Source organism: Xiphophorus hellerii, chromosome 20 (genome assembly GCF_003331165.1).
Source record: "Xiphophorus hellerii strain 12219 chromosome 20, Xiphophorus_hellerii-4.1, whole genome shotgun sequence".
In the NCBI taxonomy this organism is placed as follows: Eukaryota; Metazoa; Chordata; class Actinopteri; order Cyprinodontiformes; family Poeciliidae; genus Xiphophorus; species Xiphophorus hellerii.
Window position 1 is genome coordinate 29,664,655 of NC_045691.1, and position 17,773 is coordinate 29,682,427.

General features: G+C 42.9%; 1 protein-coding gene across 5 annotated transcripts in view; it reads right to left on the reverse strand.

Annotated features, from left to right (window-relative positions):
- Positions 1-13,590: 13,590 nt before the first annotated feature.
- The window catches only part of LOC116710834 (plexin-B1-like), a 72,318-nt gene continuing 68,135 nt past the window's right edge, over positions 13,591-17,773 (reverse strand). For all 5 annotated transcript variants that reach the window (XM_032550085.1, XM_032550084.1, XM_032550086.1 and 2 more), the window contains 5 exons: positions 17,021-17,168; positions 16,863-16,927; positions 16,635-16,710; positions 16,482-16,556; positions 13,591-15,144 (listed from right to left, as the gene is read on the reverse strand). In XM_032550085.1, coding sequence (XP_032405976.1) covers positions 15,040-15,144; positions 16,482-16,556; positions 16,635-16,710; positions 16,863-16,927; positions 17,021-17,168 — 469 coding nt within the window. In that variant the 3' untranslated portion in view covers positions 13,591-15,039. The remainder of the gene's footprint in view (positions 15,145-16,481; positions 16,557-16,634; positions 16,711-16,862; positions 16,928-17,020; positions 17,169-17,773) is intronic.

Consider the following 17,773-nt stretch of genomic DNA (forward strand, 5'->3'; position numbering starts at 1 on the left):
ATTATTTTAATTAACCTGGATTAACCTGGTAATTTGATGAAGGACAAATTCTTATCGTCAAAAATACATTCAAAAAAATCATACACCAGAATATCATACATGCAAAAACAAAATATCAAAAAATCTGAGAAAGAAAATAAAAAACCAACCATATTCATACTGACTAAATGTACTATAATACACGAAGTCCCCTGTTTTCAAAAGCAATTTTATTGAGCATTTATTATTGTTTTTACTGAGTTGATAAAGGTTGATATTGAAGTTGACTTATTGAGTTTTAGTGGTTTTTGCAAGTGGCTGCAGCAAAATGAAATGAGGTTTTGCCTAATTATGTACATAATACAGTTACCAATTATGAAACGTGTAATAAACATTACATTTTGTCAAATGTTATCATCAAAATCAAGCAAATACACATAAAATATATTGACCAATGTTCCAGTGAACTCTAAGCAGGTGGTTCTACAGCATTGGTTTAAAAGGACCTCAGTGTTTCGACTGTTTTGCAGTTTTCTAGAAGCTTGTTCCAGATTTGTGGAGAATAGAAGCTGAATGCTGCTTCATAGACTAGAACCAGAAGACCAGAGTGGTCTGTGAGGTTGGTACAATAACGACTGATCTTTACTTTAGTCCATTTAACCATTTAGTTTAGGTTAAGGTTAATGTTTTCTGGAAAGTGAACCTTCACTTTAGCTCCATCTATTCTGAAGACATTTTCTTGCACTGGATTTTATTAAATCAGATTAAAAAATTTTAGGAAGCATACTTTTCCTTCCACATCACAGTTATGCACTGCTTTGACGCCGTCTGCCACGTAAAATACCAATAAAATACATGAACGTTTGTAGCTACATGGTGACAAAGTGTGCAAAAATTCAAGCTTTTTGAACACTTTTTCGAGGGACGGTACCCAAGCTGCTGCTCTACGTTCAGACACGCCAGCTGTCTAAATCTGTAACCATGACATCACTTTCTTCAAACGTCCTTTGGACGGATTTTGAGGCGTACAAGCTATAAGGATTTGCACACAAGGGCATTATTTAGTTTTATTTTTCAAGGGACATTGGCAGGGGCCAAAAAAAAAAAACACCAAACAAGCACAAGGTGGGCAAGAAAAGGTGGAAGAACAAAAACCGGCTCGCAGTGAAAGTTGTTCCAGTCAGGAAGCAAATGTTTGCAGTCAGCAGTTCTGAGCACAAAATAGATTTTTTTTTTTCAATTCATTTCCTCTTGAGACTTTTGATGTGTGGAAAAAAAAAAACCAACCTTATATACACACAACAGAGCTTTGTAAAAATAAAAAGAAAGAAAAAAAAAAGAAAATATTGTGACACCAACCAAAATACCCGGAAGCTGGTTTTCATTGTGTGCATGAACCTGTGTTTGTCCTGTAATCGCCATAAGGCAGCGCGCGGTCGGGCTTCTTGTCTGTTTCTCATCTCTGTGGTGTACAGCGCGACGGTTCTCAGTGCAAAAGCCGGGGGGGGGGGGAGAAATGCTTTAAAACGTTGGGATTTTAAAATGTTTCCGGTGTAAAGCACAGTACAACTGTTCATTGACATCAATTCCAGTAATATTATTTGGTAAATCACTTTATAATTACTGAATGAAATTATTGTTTTGAATTTACACTCTTGTGGGCATGGGTCTGTTTTAAATACCAGGGTCTGAAAATACATTACTGGTTTTCTCCTGTCACCTGTTGGCACTCTCACTTATTACAACGAGCTAGCAGTTAGCTGTGTATGCTTTCCAAGCATTACTGGATATTACCAGTGGAAAAATCAGTCAGCTGTGTAATTATTTTGGATATAAAAACAAAGACATAATTATGAACAACCCCATCCATCATGCTCCCCCCCCCCCTCAGAGAAGGTTTGAATTTTTTTGTAGGACTTCACCGATTGCAGTTTTCTGGACGTTCACCGATTTTTAAAAAGCCTGACCTGCTGATTAAGATTGAAAAGTCACCAAGTGTAGCATGAAAGTTGCTGAGTTGGCGACAGTGGGGTAACCGCGCGCATGCAGACGGCGGATCTGTCAGTCAGTGATATGACACCAGGGCAGAAGGGGACAGAGGCTGATTTTTAGACCTTTGCAGAAACAGAGGAGAACTTTAGATAAGATCGGTTTGCTATGAAAGAGATTCCCAATTGGAATCGGAGCCAATTTATCTTTTTTGGAATTGGGACACTGAATCAGACAGATTTCATATCGGAACACATTGTTTTCAAAAAGGCAAAAGATAATAATAATAATAATCTTAATTGATTTTAAAGCAACTCGAACCAAAAATATTCACACAATGCTACATTAGTGGATATTAAATATCTCCACTTTCACAGGAGGGTATTGTTCAGTTTGCCTCCTGTCCAGGCTGCGCTACATCAGGTGGACCGATGCAGCTAGCAGCGTAGCTCAGAAACACGAACACATTGTGAAATGACCAGAACATTCTGTGTTTCACTACAGGCAAGGTTATTGTTACTGATGCAGCTTTGCAGAACCTCTCTTCAAAAAGTTTAATCTGTGTCTTCAAGCTAATCGTGTTTTGAAACAAACAGTTGCAAAAGACTAAGAGTTAGCATGTCTGTTAGTAAAATAAACAGCCTATCACAGGTGAGCTATCAGAAGCTACATCCCAGTGTTGCTTTATAAAGAGCTGAACAGAGGACAACTTTTCAGCCAAAAGTATTTTGCATTCGCATTTTTTTATGTGATATAGTTGAACATTTTCTTCAGAATTCCCGTTTTGACATCATATTACTGTGAAATGATGTTTTTACGTGATTCTGTTGTCTCAATCATACTGGCCCATGCCTGCACTTTAGAGAACCATGCTACCGAAAAGTTGCTTTAGCCGATCTACCCGAAGTGAAATTCTTGTCGTTTTTATGTGCAAGATTACTCTACAGAAAAGAAAAATAATTTAGAAGGAACTAAACACAGATATTTGAGACGGAAAAAGTTTTGAAAGTGTCTTTCCAGGCTTGTTTACAGTCTGAATGAAAGTCGCCATGGATCCATCGATAATTCGTCCACGACGTTTGCATCTGCTTTCACTGCGGTATTTGTCTTCATCACCAGAATCGAATAAAATCCTAAACTGAAACCAGAGTCCTAAGATTAAGTCTTTATCAAAAAGCACAATGGTTGTAAAATTCCTTTTTTTTTTTTTTTTTTTACAAATATTTCTTTTGTTTGTTTGTTTTTTTAAGTCTGTGTTTTTGATTGTTGTTTTATTTTATGTCACACTTTCTGATAAGAGAACACAACATGCACAGAGGTGATATTATGATTTGTGTAGATCTTCCTTTTCCATTGTTGTTGCTGACTAATAAATTAAAGCTATATATTTTATAAGAATGGTATGCTCCAACTTGTTCATTGTGAATTGCTTGATGCTGAACGTTTTTGGTTTTTTTCCATGTTCTGCCCGGAACCCTCTTGATCCTTGGAATAAAGTTGTACTTGTCAAAATGATGATGTATGCACATTTGTGTAAAATAAAAACACTGCATTTGCAGATTGCAATGAAACTTCTCTAATGAGTGTGTAGTGGAATAACACGGACTGGGACTTTTTCAGTTCATTTCAGTGGCCTGAATGGTGCAGCGTAGCTCCGTTGTGTGACTGTTGCCTTCAGTTATAAAAATGCTGCATATATCATGTACATTTTTCTTTTCAGTGACGGCAGATAAACTTCCTGATTTGAAACTGGGCCTCTGTCTCTTCCTGAAACTCAGGAAGCCATCACAACATTGCTCCTCTATTAACCCTTTAACAGTGTTTTTACTGGGAAATAGCTCCTATAATGAGCTCAGCAGATGTGCAGTTCCACCAGGTGTTTGCTAATTGCTGCTGGCTAGTCTGAAGGAGTGGTGGGAGGGCTGCTCCAAGGAGGACAAGAATTTCTCAAACATACATGAAAGAATCAAAGCAATACTCCAGGTATGATTTTGATAAAATGTGAAGCTCAAAAAGGTCAATTTTGCATAATACTGCTCATTTAAAATATATTTACAAATTGCATTGTTTACACCCCTCGGCTCCCTTCTTTCATAGGTTATTTTCATGTCTTAAAAAGCGAATACATCCAGATTTAAAACGAAAATTACGTATGTAACTACGGATCTATGAATCCCGGATGACCGCCAGAGGGCGGTGCTGAAAGCACTAAATGTTCTCTTTGCGCATGAGCCGTTCGAGTAATAATATCAACAGAGTCACACCTGTGACATATCAAATGATCAATCAGAGGCTATATAGCATGACTTCATCCGAGGCTCTGTTCGTACAGAATCTTCTCGCGAAATGCAAGGATTCTGAGCGACAGAGAATCTCTGGCGGTCATCCGGGATTCATAGAACCGTAGTTACATACCTAACTTTCGTTCTATTTCATCCCTGCTGACCGCCAGAGGGCGGTGCTGAAAGCACTGAATGACTAATACCAGTTGGGGATCGGGATGCCCTATATGACCCCCCAACTGAGACAGGAAATCCCTCCTGGCCAGAAGACACCATGAGACCCCGTGACACAGACCCCATAGAAGTGGGAACCATGGCCGTGCCGGCCAATACGGAGCTACCAGCAACATCCTGTGGCCCTCCTTGAGAACTCTCTGAGTTAGTTCAGGGAAAGGGGCGGAAAGGCATATAGGAGGACACTGGGCCAAGGATGGCCCGAGTAACCAATGTTAGTTTGCACAGCAGCTGCAGGAAGGCGATGTAACGAAGCTGCCTTCCCAGCCTGAATCGACTCACCAGCTGGAGAATGTCGTGCACCCTCCGGACAGATGGTAGGCTGTCATGGAGGGAGAATCCAAAAGCATCCCAAGAAAAGTGGTTGTCTGTGATGGAAACAGACAGCTTTTCTCCAACTTTACCTTGAGGCCCAACCGAGACCCATGAGCAAGCAGGCGACTGGTATAGCGAGATGCATGCTCTCGAGGGGCGCAGAGAAGCCAATTGTCGAGGTATGGCAGAACCTTCATGCCGCAGGCCTGCAGAGGAGAGAGGGCTGCCTTCACGCACCGAGTGAACACCCTTGGGGAAAGGGAGAGGCCGAACAGGAGCGCACAGTAACTGCCAGTGACGACCCCGATAGGCATACCTGAGAAAGCGGCGATGTTCGCTGCAATAGGTACATGAAAGTACGCATCTGTGAGGTGAATTGATGTAAACCATCCTCCCTTTGTCACAGCCCAAAAATCTCTGCCGTCACGAGCATGTGAAATGGCAGGACTTTTAAATACTGATTGAGTCCCCTGAGATCAAAAATGGGATGAAATCCACCTGTCTTTTTTGGCACGAGGAAATACATTGGTTGCCGCAGAGGATCCACTGCCTCGATTGCACCCTTGGCCAGGAGGGCAGAAAGCTCCTAGTCCAGGGCTTGAGCTTTCACCTGGTCGGTGATGACGGTCATTCTGACCCGGTGTGAGATGTGAGGCCGCCGTCGGAAATGTAGCCAGTAACCATGGGTCAGAGTGGCAACTACCCATGGATCAGCAGCGAGAGAAGCCCAGTAACTGAACTGCTGATGAGAAAAATATCCGACGGCTGGCCTGGCAGCCTCACTTTCTCTCCCCATGACCCATATGGGCTCTGGGGTGGCAGCGACCAAAGTCTGTGGCCCGGGTGTGCCTGGTTGGTTGACAGACCGGCACACGAATGTCCCTGCTGGGTCTCTGCTGTACCTCGTGAGGGTAAAACCCACCAGGCCGATCACAACCCTGAGGCAGCGGTTGAAAGCTGGGGCCAGCTGATGGGCGCCCCAGATTATGAGGAGGAGGGGGCATACCTCTGCTGAGCCCTGAAAGCTGTTGTCTACTCTGCCGTGCCTGAAAAGTTTGTTGCAGCGCTTCCAAGGCAGCAGAACCAAATAACTCCCCTGGCACCACAGGAACTCTGCGGAGGGTCCTGGGGCATGTTTCAGTCAATGTGGACTGAACCAGCCAGGCCTGTCGGCGAGCCTGGACTAGAAAGGACATCACACTCCCAAGCTCTCTGGTCATGAATGCAAAGGCCTGAAGTGCTGTGTCGCTAGAGCCGATAGCTGTATCTGCCCCACTGGTATTCTGAAGGGATGCAGAAAGGGCAACCATGAGGTGCACCAAGGAATTGCCAAGGTGGCCAGCACGAGTTCCAGCATGCTTTACAGATCTGTAATACGACATTGAGCCCGCTGGCACCGAACATCATCACGCAGGGCTTCATCTGGGGACACAATGAGCGAGGCAACAGCAGGTTGGAGTGCAGGCATATGATCCAAGCCTGCCTTGACCGAATCATGCATAGCTGCCAACACCCGACCATCTGTGGAGAGACGTGGAAAGGCTGTAGGGTCCCGCCAACATGCATGCAACTCCCTGAGGTACTCCTCTGATGGAGGGACAGAAAAGGGAGTAGGGCCTTGTCCGCGCCTGAAAAAGGCACTGCAAGGGCGGGACATCCAGCTGCAACTGTCTCAAGGCCATATGCATGATGTACTGCATTGAACTGTCACCCAAGACACTAGCCGCACTCTGAGACGAAGAGCGTGAGCCAGTCTCCGAAGCGCGAGATGTCTGTGCCTCCTCCTCCTACCTGTCGTATTCACCTCCGGTACCTGCCTGTGAGAGGCATAGGCAGCCAAAGACAGCACATCGTCATCCACAGCTAACACTGGCACAGGTGGGAAAGAGAACCTAGTCATGGGAGGATCCACCTGAGGTGCCCGAAGAAGTGATTTCATCTCCACCAACTCTGTAGACAATCGCTCAACCCTTGTGGAAAGACCCTGATCAGACTTAGCTCGCTTCTTCTTAGGAGGAGCCACAGAGGTTGTGGCCTCAGTCCTGCGTTTAGAGCGCCTAGGAGTGGCCAAATGCCCAGAAGGTGGAAGGTCATTTCCACACTAGGGGTGTAACTGGACTGTCGAGCCACTTTCACTCCATGGGGCATGTAGTTGCAGTTCATGAAAGGATTGTCTGAAAGGGCTGCAACCAGGTGATCACGCCCAAGGCAGACAGGCCACAGGTCGTGACCATCATCTGCCTGAAGCACAACCCCGCAATCCGCACAACAGTGGGACCTATTCATGGCCAAAACTGAAGCGAACCAAACCACAGGCAGACAGAGCAGACTACGATTGGGAGAGGGGGCGGAGAACGCTACCGTCACCAATCACAATAAAAGAGCAAAAAGGGGCTGACACCATCAGCCTTGTCCAGAATAAAGGGCGAAATAATAAAACTGGGAGAGGGGGCAAAAACGCTGCCGTCACCAATTAAAGAAACGTGGAGGGGCAACACGTAGCCCAACCCAGAACTCCGAACAGGAGGCTTGCCAAAATTGGGAGAGGGGGCGAAAACGCTGTCGTCACCAATTACAGAAAAACAGCGGACCAACGACAGGCAGACGGGTTCGCTACGGCCAGTATAGAATGAAAATAAAATCAAGATTGGGAGAGGGGGTGGAGAACGCTACCATCACCAATCACAATAAAATAGCAACAAAGAGGCTGACACCGTCAGTTATGTCCTGGAATAAAGGACGAAAAAATGGTATCGATCTTGGATACCTGCCTCCGGTACCTACGTGTCATATCCACATACGGTACCTGCCTGTCAAATCCGCCTCCGGTACCTGCCTGTCGTATCCACCTCCGGTACCTGCCTGTCGTATCCACCTACAGTACCTACATGTCTTATCCACCTCCTATGCCTACCTGTCGTATCCACTCCGTGCCTACTGTAGTATCTACCTCCGGTTCCTGTCATATCACCTCCGGTACCTCTTGCATCTACTGTACTTATCCGGTACCTGCCTTCGGTATACTCTACCTGTCTTATCCATCTCCGTACCTACTCTTATCACCTGGTACTACCTGTGTATCCACCTCGTACAGCTGGTATCCACTAGGTGCCTACCTGTCGTATCCGCCTCCGGTGCCTACCTGTCGTATCCACCTCCGGTGCCTACCTGTCGTATTCACCTCCGGTACCTGCCTGTTGTATCTACCTCTGGTACCTGCCTGTCGTATTCACCACCTGTACCTGCCTGTCATTTCGTCCTCCGGTACCTGTCTGTCGTATCCACCTCCGGTGCCTACCTGTCGTATCTACCTCTGGTACCTACCTGTCGTATCTACCTCCTACCTGTCGTATATACCTCTGGTACCTACTTCCAGTACCTACCTGTCGTATCTACCTCTGGTACCTGCCTGTCGTATCCACCTCTGGTGCCTACCTGTCATTTCGTCCTCCGGTACCTGTCTGTCGTATCCACCTCCGGTGCCTACCTGTCGTATCTTCCTCCTACCTGTCGTATATACCTCTGGTACCTACTTCCAGTACCTACCTGTCGTATCTACCTCTGGTACCTGCCTGTCGTATTCACCTCCGGTACCTGCCTGTCGTATCTACCTCTGGTACCTACCTACCTGTCGTATCTACCTCCGGTACCTATCTGTTGTATCTTCCTCCTACCTGTCGTATATACCTCCGGTACCTACTTCCAGTACCTACCTGTTGTATCTACCTCTGGTACCTACCTGTCGTATTCACCACCTGTACCTGCCTGTCGTATCGTCCTCCGGTACCTGCCTGTCGTATCCACCTTCGGTGCCTACCTGTCGTATCCACCTATGGTACCTACCTGTCTTATCTACCTTAGGTACCTACTTCCGGTATCGATCTCAGATACCTGCCTCCGGTACCTACCTGTCGTATTAACCTCTGCTATCTACATCCAGTACCTGTCTATCGTATCTACTTCCGGTACTTACGGCCAGTACTTACCTCTGGTGTCTACATTCAGTACCTACCTATTGTATCCACCTCCGGAATCTATTTCCAGTACTTACCTCGGTACCTACCTATCTTATCTACCTCCGGTACCTACTTATCGTACTCTGAACAGGCCTAGTGACAAGCAATTCATTTGATTCACGTGTGTTGGAGCAGCGATGTATGTTAAAGTTGCAGGATGGTAGCTCTCGAAGACTGGAGATCTACCTATGGTATCTGCCTATGGTATCTACATATCTGAACGATAAATAGATACAATAGATAGCAACTATTGTGATTGATCAGTCTAGCTATCAATGGACGGATGGATAGATTATTGCTATCCATCCATCCTAGCTATGTAGCTAGCTAGTTATCATAGATTGTCACATCTTAGCTATCTGCCGTGATAGCTATGATGAACAATAAACATCAAAGCCAGTTAGAATGCATATCTATCTGATAACACTATTAATCGATCCATCCATCTATTGAGATAGTCAGCTAGCTTGCTTTAGGTGACTATCTAGCTATCTATAAAACTGCAAGTTTACACTAACAGCTGAACTGTTTGTTTTGCTTCTGTTTAATGTTCGTCATTGGGGGGTTTTCCTTCTCATTTTTTGGATTTTTTCTGCTTTTGGGGAAAAGGTGGGTGCATCCTGGACAGGTTATAGTCCATCACAGAGCAACCCAGAGACATACCAAACAAACAACCACATATACCTAAAGGGACTCTAGAGAGACCAATTAATTTATCATGTGTGACCTTCATGTTTTAGGACTGTGGGGGAAAGCTGGAGTACCCGGAGAGAACCCACATATGCACGGGGAGAACATGTAAAGTCCTTGCAGAAAGAACCCAGGTTGGTTTTCGAGCCTGGAACCTTTTTGCTTTAAGGCAACATTGCTGACCACTGTGCCAACGTGCAGCCTGCAGCTTACCTGGATGACTTTGAAAAGTAGTTGCAGGTTTACCATACTTTTTAGCATGATGTACATGTTACATGTTTTAAGGGATACTGTGTTAGTCTGAAAAGCTTATTTATGACAGTTGTGACATAGGACAATAAAATATAGATGAATCTTGAGTGTGTATGTGTTCTTAGTGTTTTTTTCTGTGATGTTCATTATTGTGTATTTGCACCTCACAGGTTTTTATTTAGTTCTATTTAGTGGGATGTCTTCTGTTTTTATTGAAGCCTGTATTTGGGTTTAGGCCCGGGTTTGCATATGGGCCTGAGTTTGGATACCGCCGTGGGTTTGGATAATGGCCTTGTTTTGGATGATAGCCTGGGTTTGAATAGTGGCTTGGGTTTGGATAGAAACCTTGGTTTGTGTTAAACACTGGGTTTCCCTGGGGGCCTCTGTAAGGTGGAATTCTTTTGTTTCCGTTCAAGTTTCCATTTGAGTGGTGACCTTTGTGTTGCTGGGAGCCACTAATTGTATGAAGTCTTGTGTTTGCATGGTGGCTTGTTACGATGGACTCCTGTAATTGTATAGAGGCCTCTGATGGCACAGAGACCTCTAATGGGGAGGAGATGTGTGATTTTGTGGAGATCTGTGATTTCGTGGAGACCTCTGATCGATTAGAGAAGTCTTTTTGAGAGGGGACTTCGTAATCGTCATCTTTTAAAGCAAGGTTAAGCTCTACAGTCAGATTTACAATGTAACTTTGCATAGATTGGATTTTTTTCTCCTGTTCCTTGCATTTGGTGTCAAGTCCAAGGTAAGTCTTGAGGTTGTCTTCACATTTCAGTCTTAGCTGACGTTCTTCTACCAAAGCTTCTTCCAGCGTTGCTTTGTTCAAGTCATGTTTTTCAGCTTGCGTCTTTAGGATATTGAGCTCATTAAGAAGGTCCTCATAAACTGCTGCTTTGGGCATGTCCTCCGCAACTGATCTTTCTTGCTCCTCCTCTTTCTGTTCACATTTGGCTTTCATATGGCGTTCATTCTCTAAAGTTTCCTCTAGTTCCATGATCTTTTTCAGGTGGGCTGTACATTCTACTTGAACTCTGATTCGTTGTTCTCTCTCCTCATCAAGATCAAAGGTTTTAAGTTGGAGGTGCTTCTTAAGATCGTACACCTGCTTCGTGAGACTGCTGATATGCTTGTTAGCCTGTTCAATGTACATAGAGTAGTGGTTAAACGCAGAGATATTATGGGGGTTTCTACTCTGCTTGGGATGTTGACAGTGGGGGGCTTCATATCTAGAAAAGGCCTCTGTCAACTCCCTGTTTGAGTAACCATACTGGAAATCCTGGTTTGGGTGGTCTGAGCCTGGCGCCAGACTGGTTGAAGGAGGAATAGGAAGAAAAACTGGAAATGGGTTGAATGCTTGGTGGATTTGCACTGAGTTGACCGGCAATGGGTCAGCAAAGGAATTTGAATCCTGCTGGTCTTCTACTGAGAGACAACTCTCTAATTCTCTCTCAGTAGATGTTACCTGTTGTGCTACCCCTGAGGGAGAAATCTCTAGACCAGCAGATGTTACCTGTTGTGCTACCCCTGAGGGAGAAATCTCTAGTCTGGCAGATGTTACCTGTTGTGCTTCCTCTGATGGGGAAATCTCTAGACTGGCAGATGTTACCTGTTGTGCTTCCTCTGACGGAGAGATCTTTAATCCGTCAGACGTTACCTGTTGTGCTTCCCCTGATGGGGAAATCTCTAGTCTGGCAGATGTTACCTGTTGTGCTTCCCCTGAGGGAGAAATCTCTGATCCGTCAGATGTTACCTGTTGTGCTTCCCCTGATGGAGAAATCTCTAGTCCGGGAGATGTTACCCGTTGTGCTTCCCCTGATGGGGAAATCTCTAGTCTGGCAGAAGATGTTCCTGCGCCACTATCCACGGGGAAAATAATGGCTTCATAGTCAACTTGGATGTTAAGTTCGACCATGTCTTCCCATGAAAGTTTTGCTTCAAAAGCTTCAAAATCAGTCCTAATCTCCTGTTGCTGCATGTTTAATTCTTGGCTGTGTTCAAGGTCTCTGTCGATTCAGTCAAAATTCAACAAACTCTCTCAAAAGGAATCTCTCTCAGAATGTGGGAACAGTTATGACAGGTCTGTTTGTCAAAGAGGCCTATGATGTATTAGTGTGATGTCATCACCTCTGTTGTCAGTTTCTTTTTATGTTCAATGCTCCATTTCCACTCTGTGCAAACGGAACAGCACACAACAAAGATTTTCATATAATGCAAACCACATTTTTGAGAAAAATCAAGAAATGTTTTGTGTTTGTGAATGTGTCCAGAGGCAGCTGAAGGCTCACTGACTTAAATCTTGACTTGATTTTTCTTGAGAAAAATCAAGAAATGGAAATATCCATGTGTCTTGGTAATACACGTGTTATATATTATATATATAACATGCAAATATATTTAAAAATATATTTAAAAAATTAAGTTTTGAAAAATTTTATGGGTTGTTGAAGCGTAGAGGTCAGCCAAATGAGCTTGTCCCCACTGACCAATGTTAATTTTTCACTAAATATAAAACAAATAAAAATAGCCAGTAACTGCAAGTTATTTCTACTATTATAAAAATTTGTTAGTATACTTTAACCTAAATAAAAGAAATATGAGAAAAATACATTAATTATTTATAAAATCGCACTTTTTAATAATGTCCCTCCAGTTTTGTTCAACCCCATAACAGCATACCAATCCCCCTTTTTATAAATAATGGTTCAGTCCAATTTCCTCAGCACCATGGAAGTCTTTTCTCACTCACACTGTAAAAGAGATTTAAGTGTTAGAAAAACTTCTTACCTATATTTGATTATTTTTTATTCAAAGATCGTCATCGTCAAGCTCAACTTTTCAACACTGTTACGCATGTAAATGATATTTATTGTTGTTTGGGAAAAAGTAAAGAATTGTCTTTGAAACATATATTAATTTCCTGTTTTCATCATAACATATGTTGCTCCATACCCTAGCTGATGTGGACTTATGGCAACTTTTAGTGAAAATCTTCAACCCCGTAACGTTCAACCTGTTTCTGTTACAGGGTTGAAGGTTGGACTGTTAAGCCAGTCAACGGGTTCAACCCTGTTGCAGTCTGGTCAACTTTTACACTGGGTTCAAGCCAGTTACTTGATACATTGTTATAATTTTTTTTATAATAACAGCAAATATTAGACTAATATTAGTTGGACTGTATGCATAGTTTAAAGAATGAGTCAAAAACATAACAAAGCCTGATTTACTGTTTATTTTAAAGTGTATTTTCATGATTTATGAAGAACCCTTTTACATCACGTTGCCATATTCCACTTTGTCCTCCTGCCAGATTCCAGCGACCACATCTGGGGTTATGGAAGAAACGCCACAGTGACATCTAGTGGTACGAAATCTATTCTAGTACGTTTGAATCTGTTCACAATTTGTTCTAGGGTTTTTAACGAGACGTGGGGTAATAACTAATAACATTTATTAGTTATATTTACTTGAACGCATTTAGACTTCTTATCTAGTCTCCTCAAGATCTTTCTCTTTTTATGCAGTCCCAATCCATTTAGAGCCACTTTTGACACTAAATGTATCAGGCAGTGAATGGAAAATGGCAAAACAGACTTTGATAATAAAGACTGGAAATACAGAAATATATCTATACTATTTTTATTTTCAAAGCGCCTCCAGATCTGGGAACTCCTTGTCTAGTTGGATGTGTAGAGCCTCCGCTTTGAGTTGACGGCCTTCCAGAGAGAGAATTGACTTCCTGTTTGTAGAGACATATTTCCTGTCGGAAGTTCACCTGCAGCAACTCATTGGTTGCGGTGAAACTGCACTGGAAGTGAATGATACTTTCAAAAATGAAATCTGATCATTATTTTAGGAATATTTTATTATATCTGTGGACTTTTTGTTTCAATCAACAGGTTAAATCGCTATGGTTACATTTCGGATCAATATGTACAACAACAGCAACACAAAATGTGAAACATTAAAACTGCTCCTTGCAGAGCCTGCTCTACATCGCCGAATGTGTCTAATAGTTAGTCCTCCATCGGGTCGGTACCGGTGAGCTTCACTCCGTCTGAACAGTGATAAACAGAAGTTTGTCTGGGAACGTCACTAGAGACCTGCAGGCTGCTTGTCTGATGAGATCAGTCGTAGTACAAAGTTTTGCAAAGTACAGAGATGAATGAGCCATCTGGGAAAAAAAAAAACAAAAAACAATGCTGTCCATTCACTTTATTTTGGATTCTGGCGGAAGGTGTCGGCCATTAAACATCGGCTTCTTTCCGAGCCAGCTGTGATCAGATCAGCAGTGAAGTTGGCATCTTGTTGAATAAATATTTTAATGAGTATTCTGTACAGCAGCTGCCATTAACTAAGAACCACAAATCTGACCCCTACTAATCTGAGTATTTGTTGAAAATATAAAACGTCAGCGTATGAAAAAGTGCCGCTCAATACAGGAAATGCACAGACAGGATCTACAGAGTAGTCCTGCCTCCGATAGAAACGATCCAGTCAAACCAAGTGAGTCACAATTTAAAACTAAAGTTAAACCGTAAAAAAGAACACCTAGAGGTGTACAAACAAACAAAAACATTTTTTTTAATGATTCTACAAAACTTTAAAAAAAAAAAGAAACCAGAAATGTCTAGAATGTGTGTGTGTTTGAAGCTGGTTCTGAGGGCACAACAGGGCAGAGCTGCTGCACTTAGTGGATGGAAGCAGCTGAAAAGCACAAAGCAAACATCACTGATGCAGCTCAGAGGGCTGAGGTAGAGCGGTAGCAACTTATTCTACTGATGTTTGATTATGTGGGATGTCAGACCGAGGCTTTGTTTTCACTTCTAGATATAAAATACAACTTAAGGTCAGTTCTCAAAGTAAAGTAGCCTTTATATTAAGATCCAATGTGTTGCTTCCAGCACTAAATACCATTAAACTCGAAATGAGACAGCTTACAAACAGGAAAACATGCCCACACACACACACTCGACCATACAGCAGCAACAAGCACACAAAGAATAAGAGCTGTGTCCTTAAACTGACACTGGAGAAAGTAACAACAGATCCCACGTGATCAGTCTTCAGATCACCTCAGGTTCTCCTCTTCATGGCTTGACCTCAGCAGAATGAAAAACGTAAAAACCTCAGTGGAGTGACAGCAGACCGCTCCTGCTTCCATCTGTCCAGGTGTCTTCTGTTGTCCGTTTTTTTGTTTTTGTTGTCCCGTTTCTACTCAGGACTCCTGGGGTAGCAGGAGTGAAGATGCTGCAGAGAGCACCAACACCATCACGTCTCTTCTGTCACAAGTCGGTGACTTTGTTTTCCACAGCAGCAGCTATCTGCTGCAGCCGGTAGCCCAGCTGCATCTTCTGGGCTGTCGTGTCCTCCTCCAGAGCTGTGATGATCTGCCGAGATTATGACAAGAGGGCAAACGGTTAGCGACATTTCATTCGGGAGCAGGGCGACCTCAGACTAGGCTGGTCAGCTCAGTGGAATAACTTAAAATCTCTGGATTCTCAACCCGCTGGACGAAGAACAAACATGTTTTAATCCAAAATTCACCAGACACAGACACACAGCTGCAGTTCTTGTTAAAGTTTCATAAGTTTCTCCATTGAAGGAAATTGATTTGGAAAAAATATATATTTTTGGCTTGATTTTTTTGTGTGTGTTATTTATATGAATTATCATTTTCATCCTTAAAATACCAAAATTTCCACTTAAGTTTTATATTTTGGTCTGTCTGATGATGTCATTTTTAAATACTAAATGATTGATCATTTGATCAGTTACTTGCATAGACTTTTTTACCAAATGCCAAATACTTGAATAATTTCTTGGACGGCTACGTTTTACTTTTACTCGAGTAAAAATATGTTGAAGTAGTGCTACTCTTTCTTGAGCTCAATTTTTGGCTACTCTGCCTGCCTCTGGTCTCGGTCCACTAACAGTGATATGCAAGGCAACAGTGCAGTAGCGGTTAGCCTAAAAGAACCACTACGCCTAAACGCATCGTTTCAGTAACTCTTGCTAAAGGAGTACAGAGATGAGTCATTGCAGAGACTGTTTTTAAATTGACTTTATGCTATATTATAACTTTGAGAATATATAATAATTTTAAGTTTTCATTATCTGTAAGTCGTAATCGACAGAAATAAATCCGTAAGACACATAACTCTGAGTTTCAACTGTGGGAATGAAATCACCTAAATAACTCAATTTTTTAAATAATATTCAGTTTTAAAGTATTTCATGAATAATCCCGACATCTGGACATACTTTGGGTTCAAGCTTTTTCTGCCTAGAGAAACATGTTCTGATATTGGAGGTGAAATGGAGCATTTATCTGAGCAGGCTGTGGTCGGGCAACAAGAAGTCCGTCTGGAAAGGAGTTCGGTTCTATTCCACTGCGGATGTTCGATAACAAAAAGTCATGAGTGTTTTCTGTTCACTCCTTGTTATTCTTGTCTGATATTCTTTTCTTTGACGATTTGAAACATGTAGACGTGACAGAAGCAGAAACGGAGTCAGATGGGAGGAATTACAATCTCTGGTTCTGATGAGATTTGTTTTGTCAAGTGAAAGGAGCTTTTGAAAAAAAAAATACAAAAAAATCTGAGCTAGGTATTAAACATACTTTTCATTAAGCCCACGTTTCTGTATTTTAAAATATAAAAATTTTCTAATCTTAAATGAAGCGTTTTCCTGAGCAGAAACTCATTCTCAGCGGTGTGGGATGCACCTGGTCGTAGTACTTGTTGATGTATTTGTAGAGCTCGTGCAGTGCCACCAGGTAGTTCAGCTCTCCGGAGTAATTCTGAAACACAAAGCCTTCAGGTGAGTCGGCGCCGAGCCGCTTGCCGTCCTGCGGGAGAGGAAGTGAGGCTCCACTCACCCTGGACAGCTCGGCCAGCGCCGAGTTCATCTCCTGGTCGCTGGCTGATATAGTCTGCCTGATGTCAGCGTAGTACCTGCAAATGTCATGACATCAACTCAAACTACGTATGAAATCCGAGTTTGACTGGAGTAGTTTAGAATTTCATTCATAAGAAGTATTCCTTTCCATCCTGATCTATCTGAAGCAGCTTTTAACCAAAGAGATGTGAGCTAAAGCGGAGCAAACCTTTCCACCATCTGTTTGTAGCGGGGAATGTCTCTGGCATACAGCAGCTTGTTGATGGGAGAATCCTGTTCCACAAGACAGCCAGAGAGAGAGAAACAATCACGTCCACATCCTGGAAGCATCTGAAGTGGAAGAGTGAAAGAGGAGCGACGCCTCACCCGCCCCAGTTTGTGGTCAGCGATGGTGCAGGAGTCCATGAAGGTCTGAGCAATGACCGAGAGGACGGCGTCCACATGGTCCGACACCTGGACGTCAAAGATGAACTGAGGGTTCTTAATGATGTTGATCCAGAAACGCAGAGGGAGGCTGGAGACAAACAGAACGGCACACAGATCGGTTTACTGCAGGTGCAGCTGAGAGCCTGGGGCTGACCTCTTTCTTCTTGACCTTCGTCTGTACAGGGGAAATAAACTCTCATTTCCAAAAAGGGAATTATTCCAACATTATACCAAACGATGAAAGTTACTTACAAAACACCAGCGTAGTGAATGTTAGGGCAAAGTGTCAAAATGTGTTGAGTAGTGATTTAACTTATATTGATGCTCCAGGTGCAGCTGATTCAAATTCAAATTCAAAAATACTTTATTGATCACAAAGGGAAATTAAATGTTGTTGTAACTCATATTAATTCAAATACTTCAAAGAGTTATTATATATTGCGATGGCTGTTGGCAGGAAAGATTTCCTGTAGCGGAAATACTGTCTGTATTACAGTGAATCTGAAGAAGCCTTTGAGTGAAGAGACCCGTTTGGTCATATTGGCCAAATTTTATTGATTTTATGAAGCATCAGCACCATCAGCTGATGTTGCAACTGATTGTACAGCTAATGGTGCTAACATGTGGCTCTGCTAAAGTTCAGACCTGTAGTTAAAAAGGGCTTCAAAACAAACACCAGATGATCATGGAGAT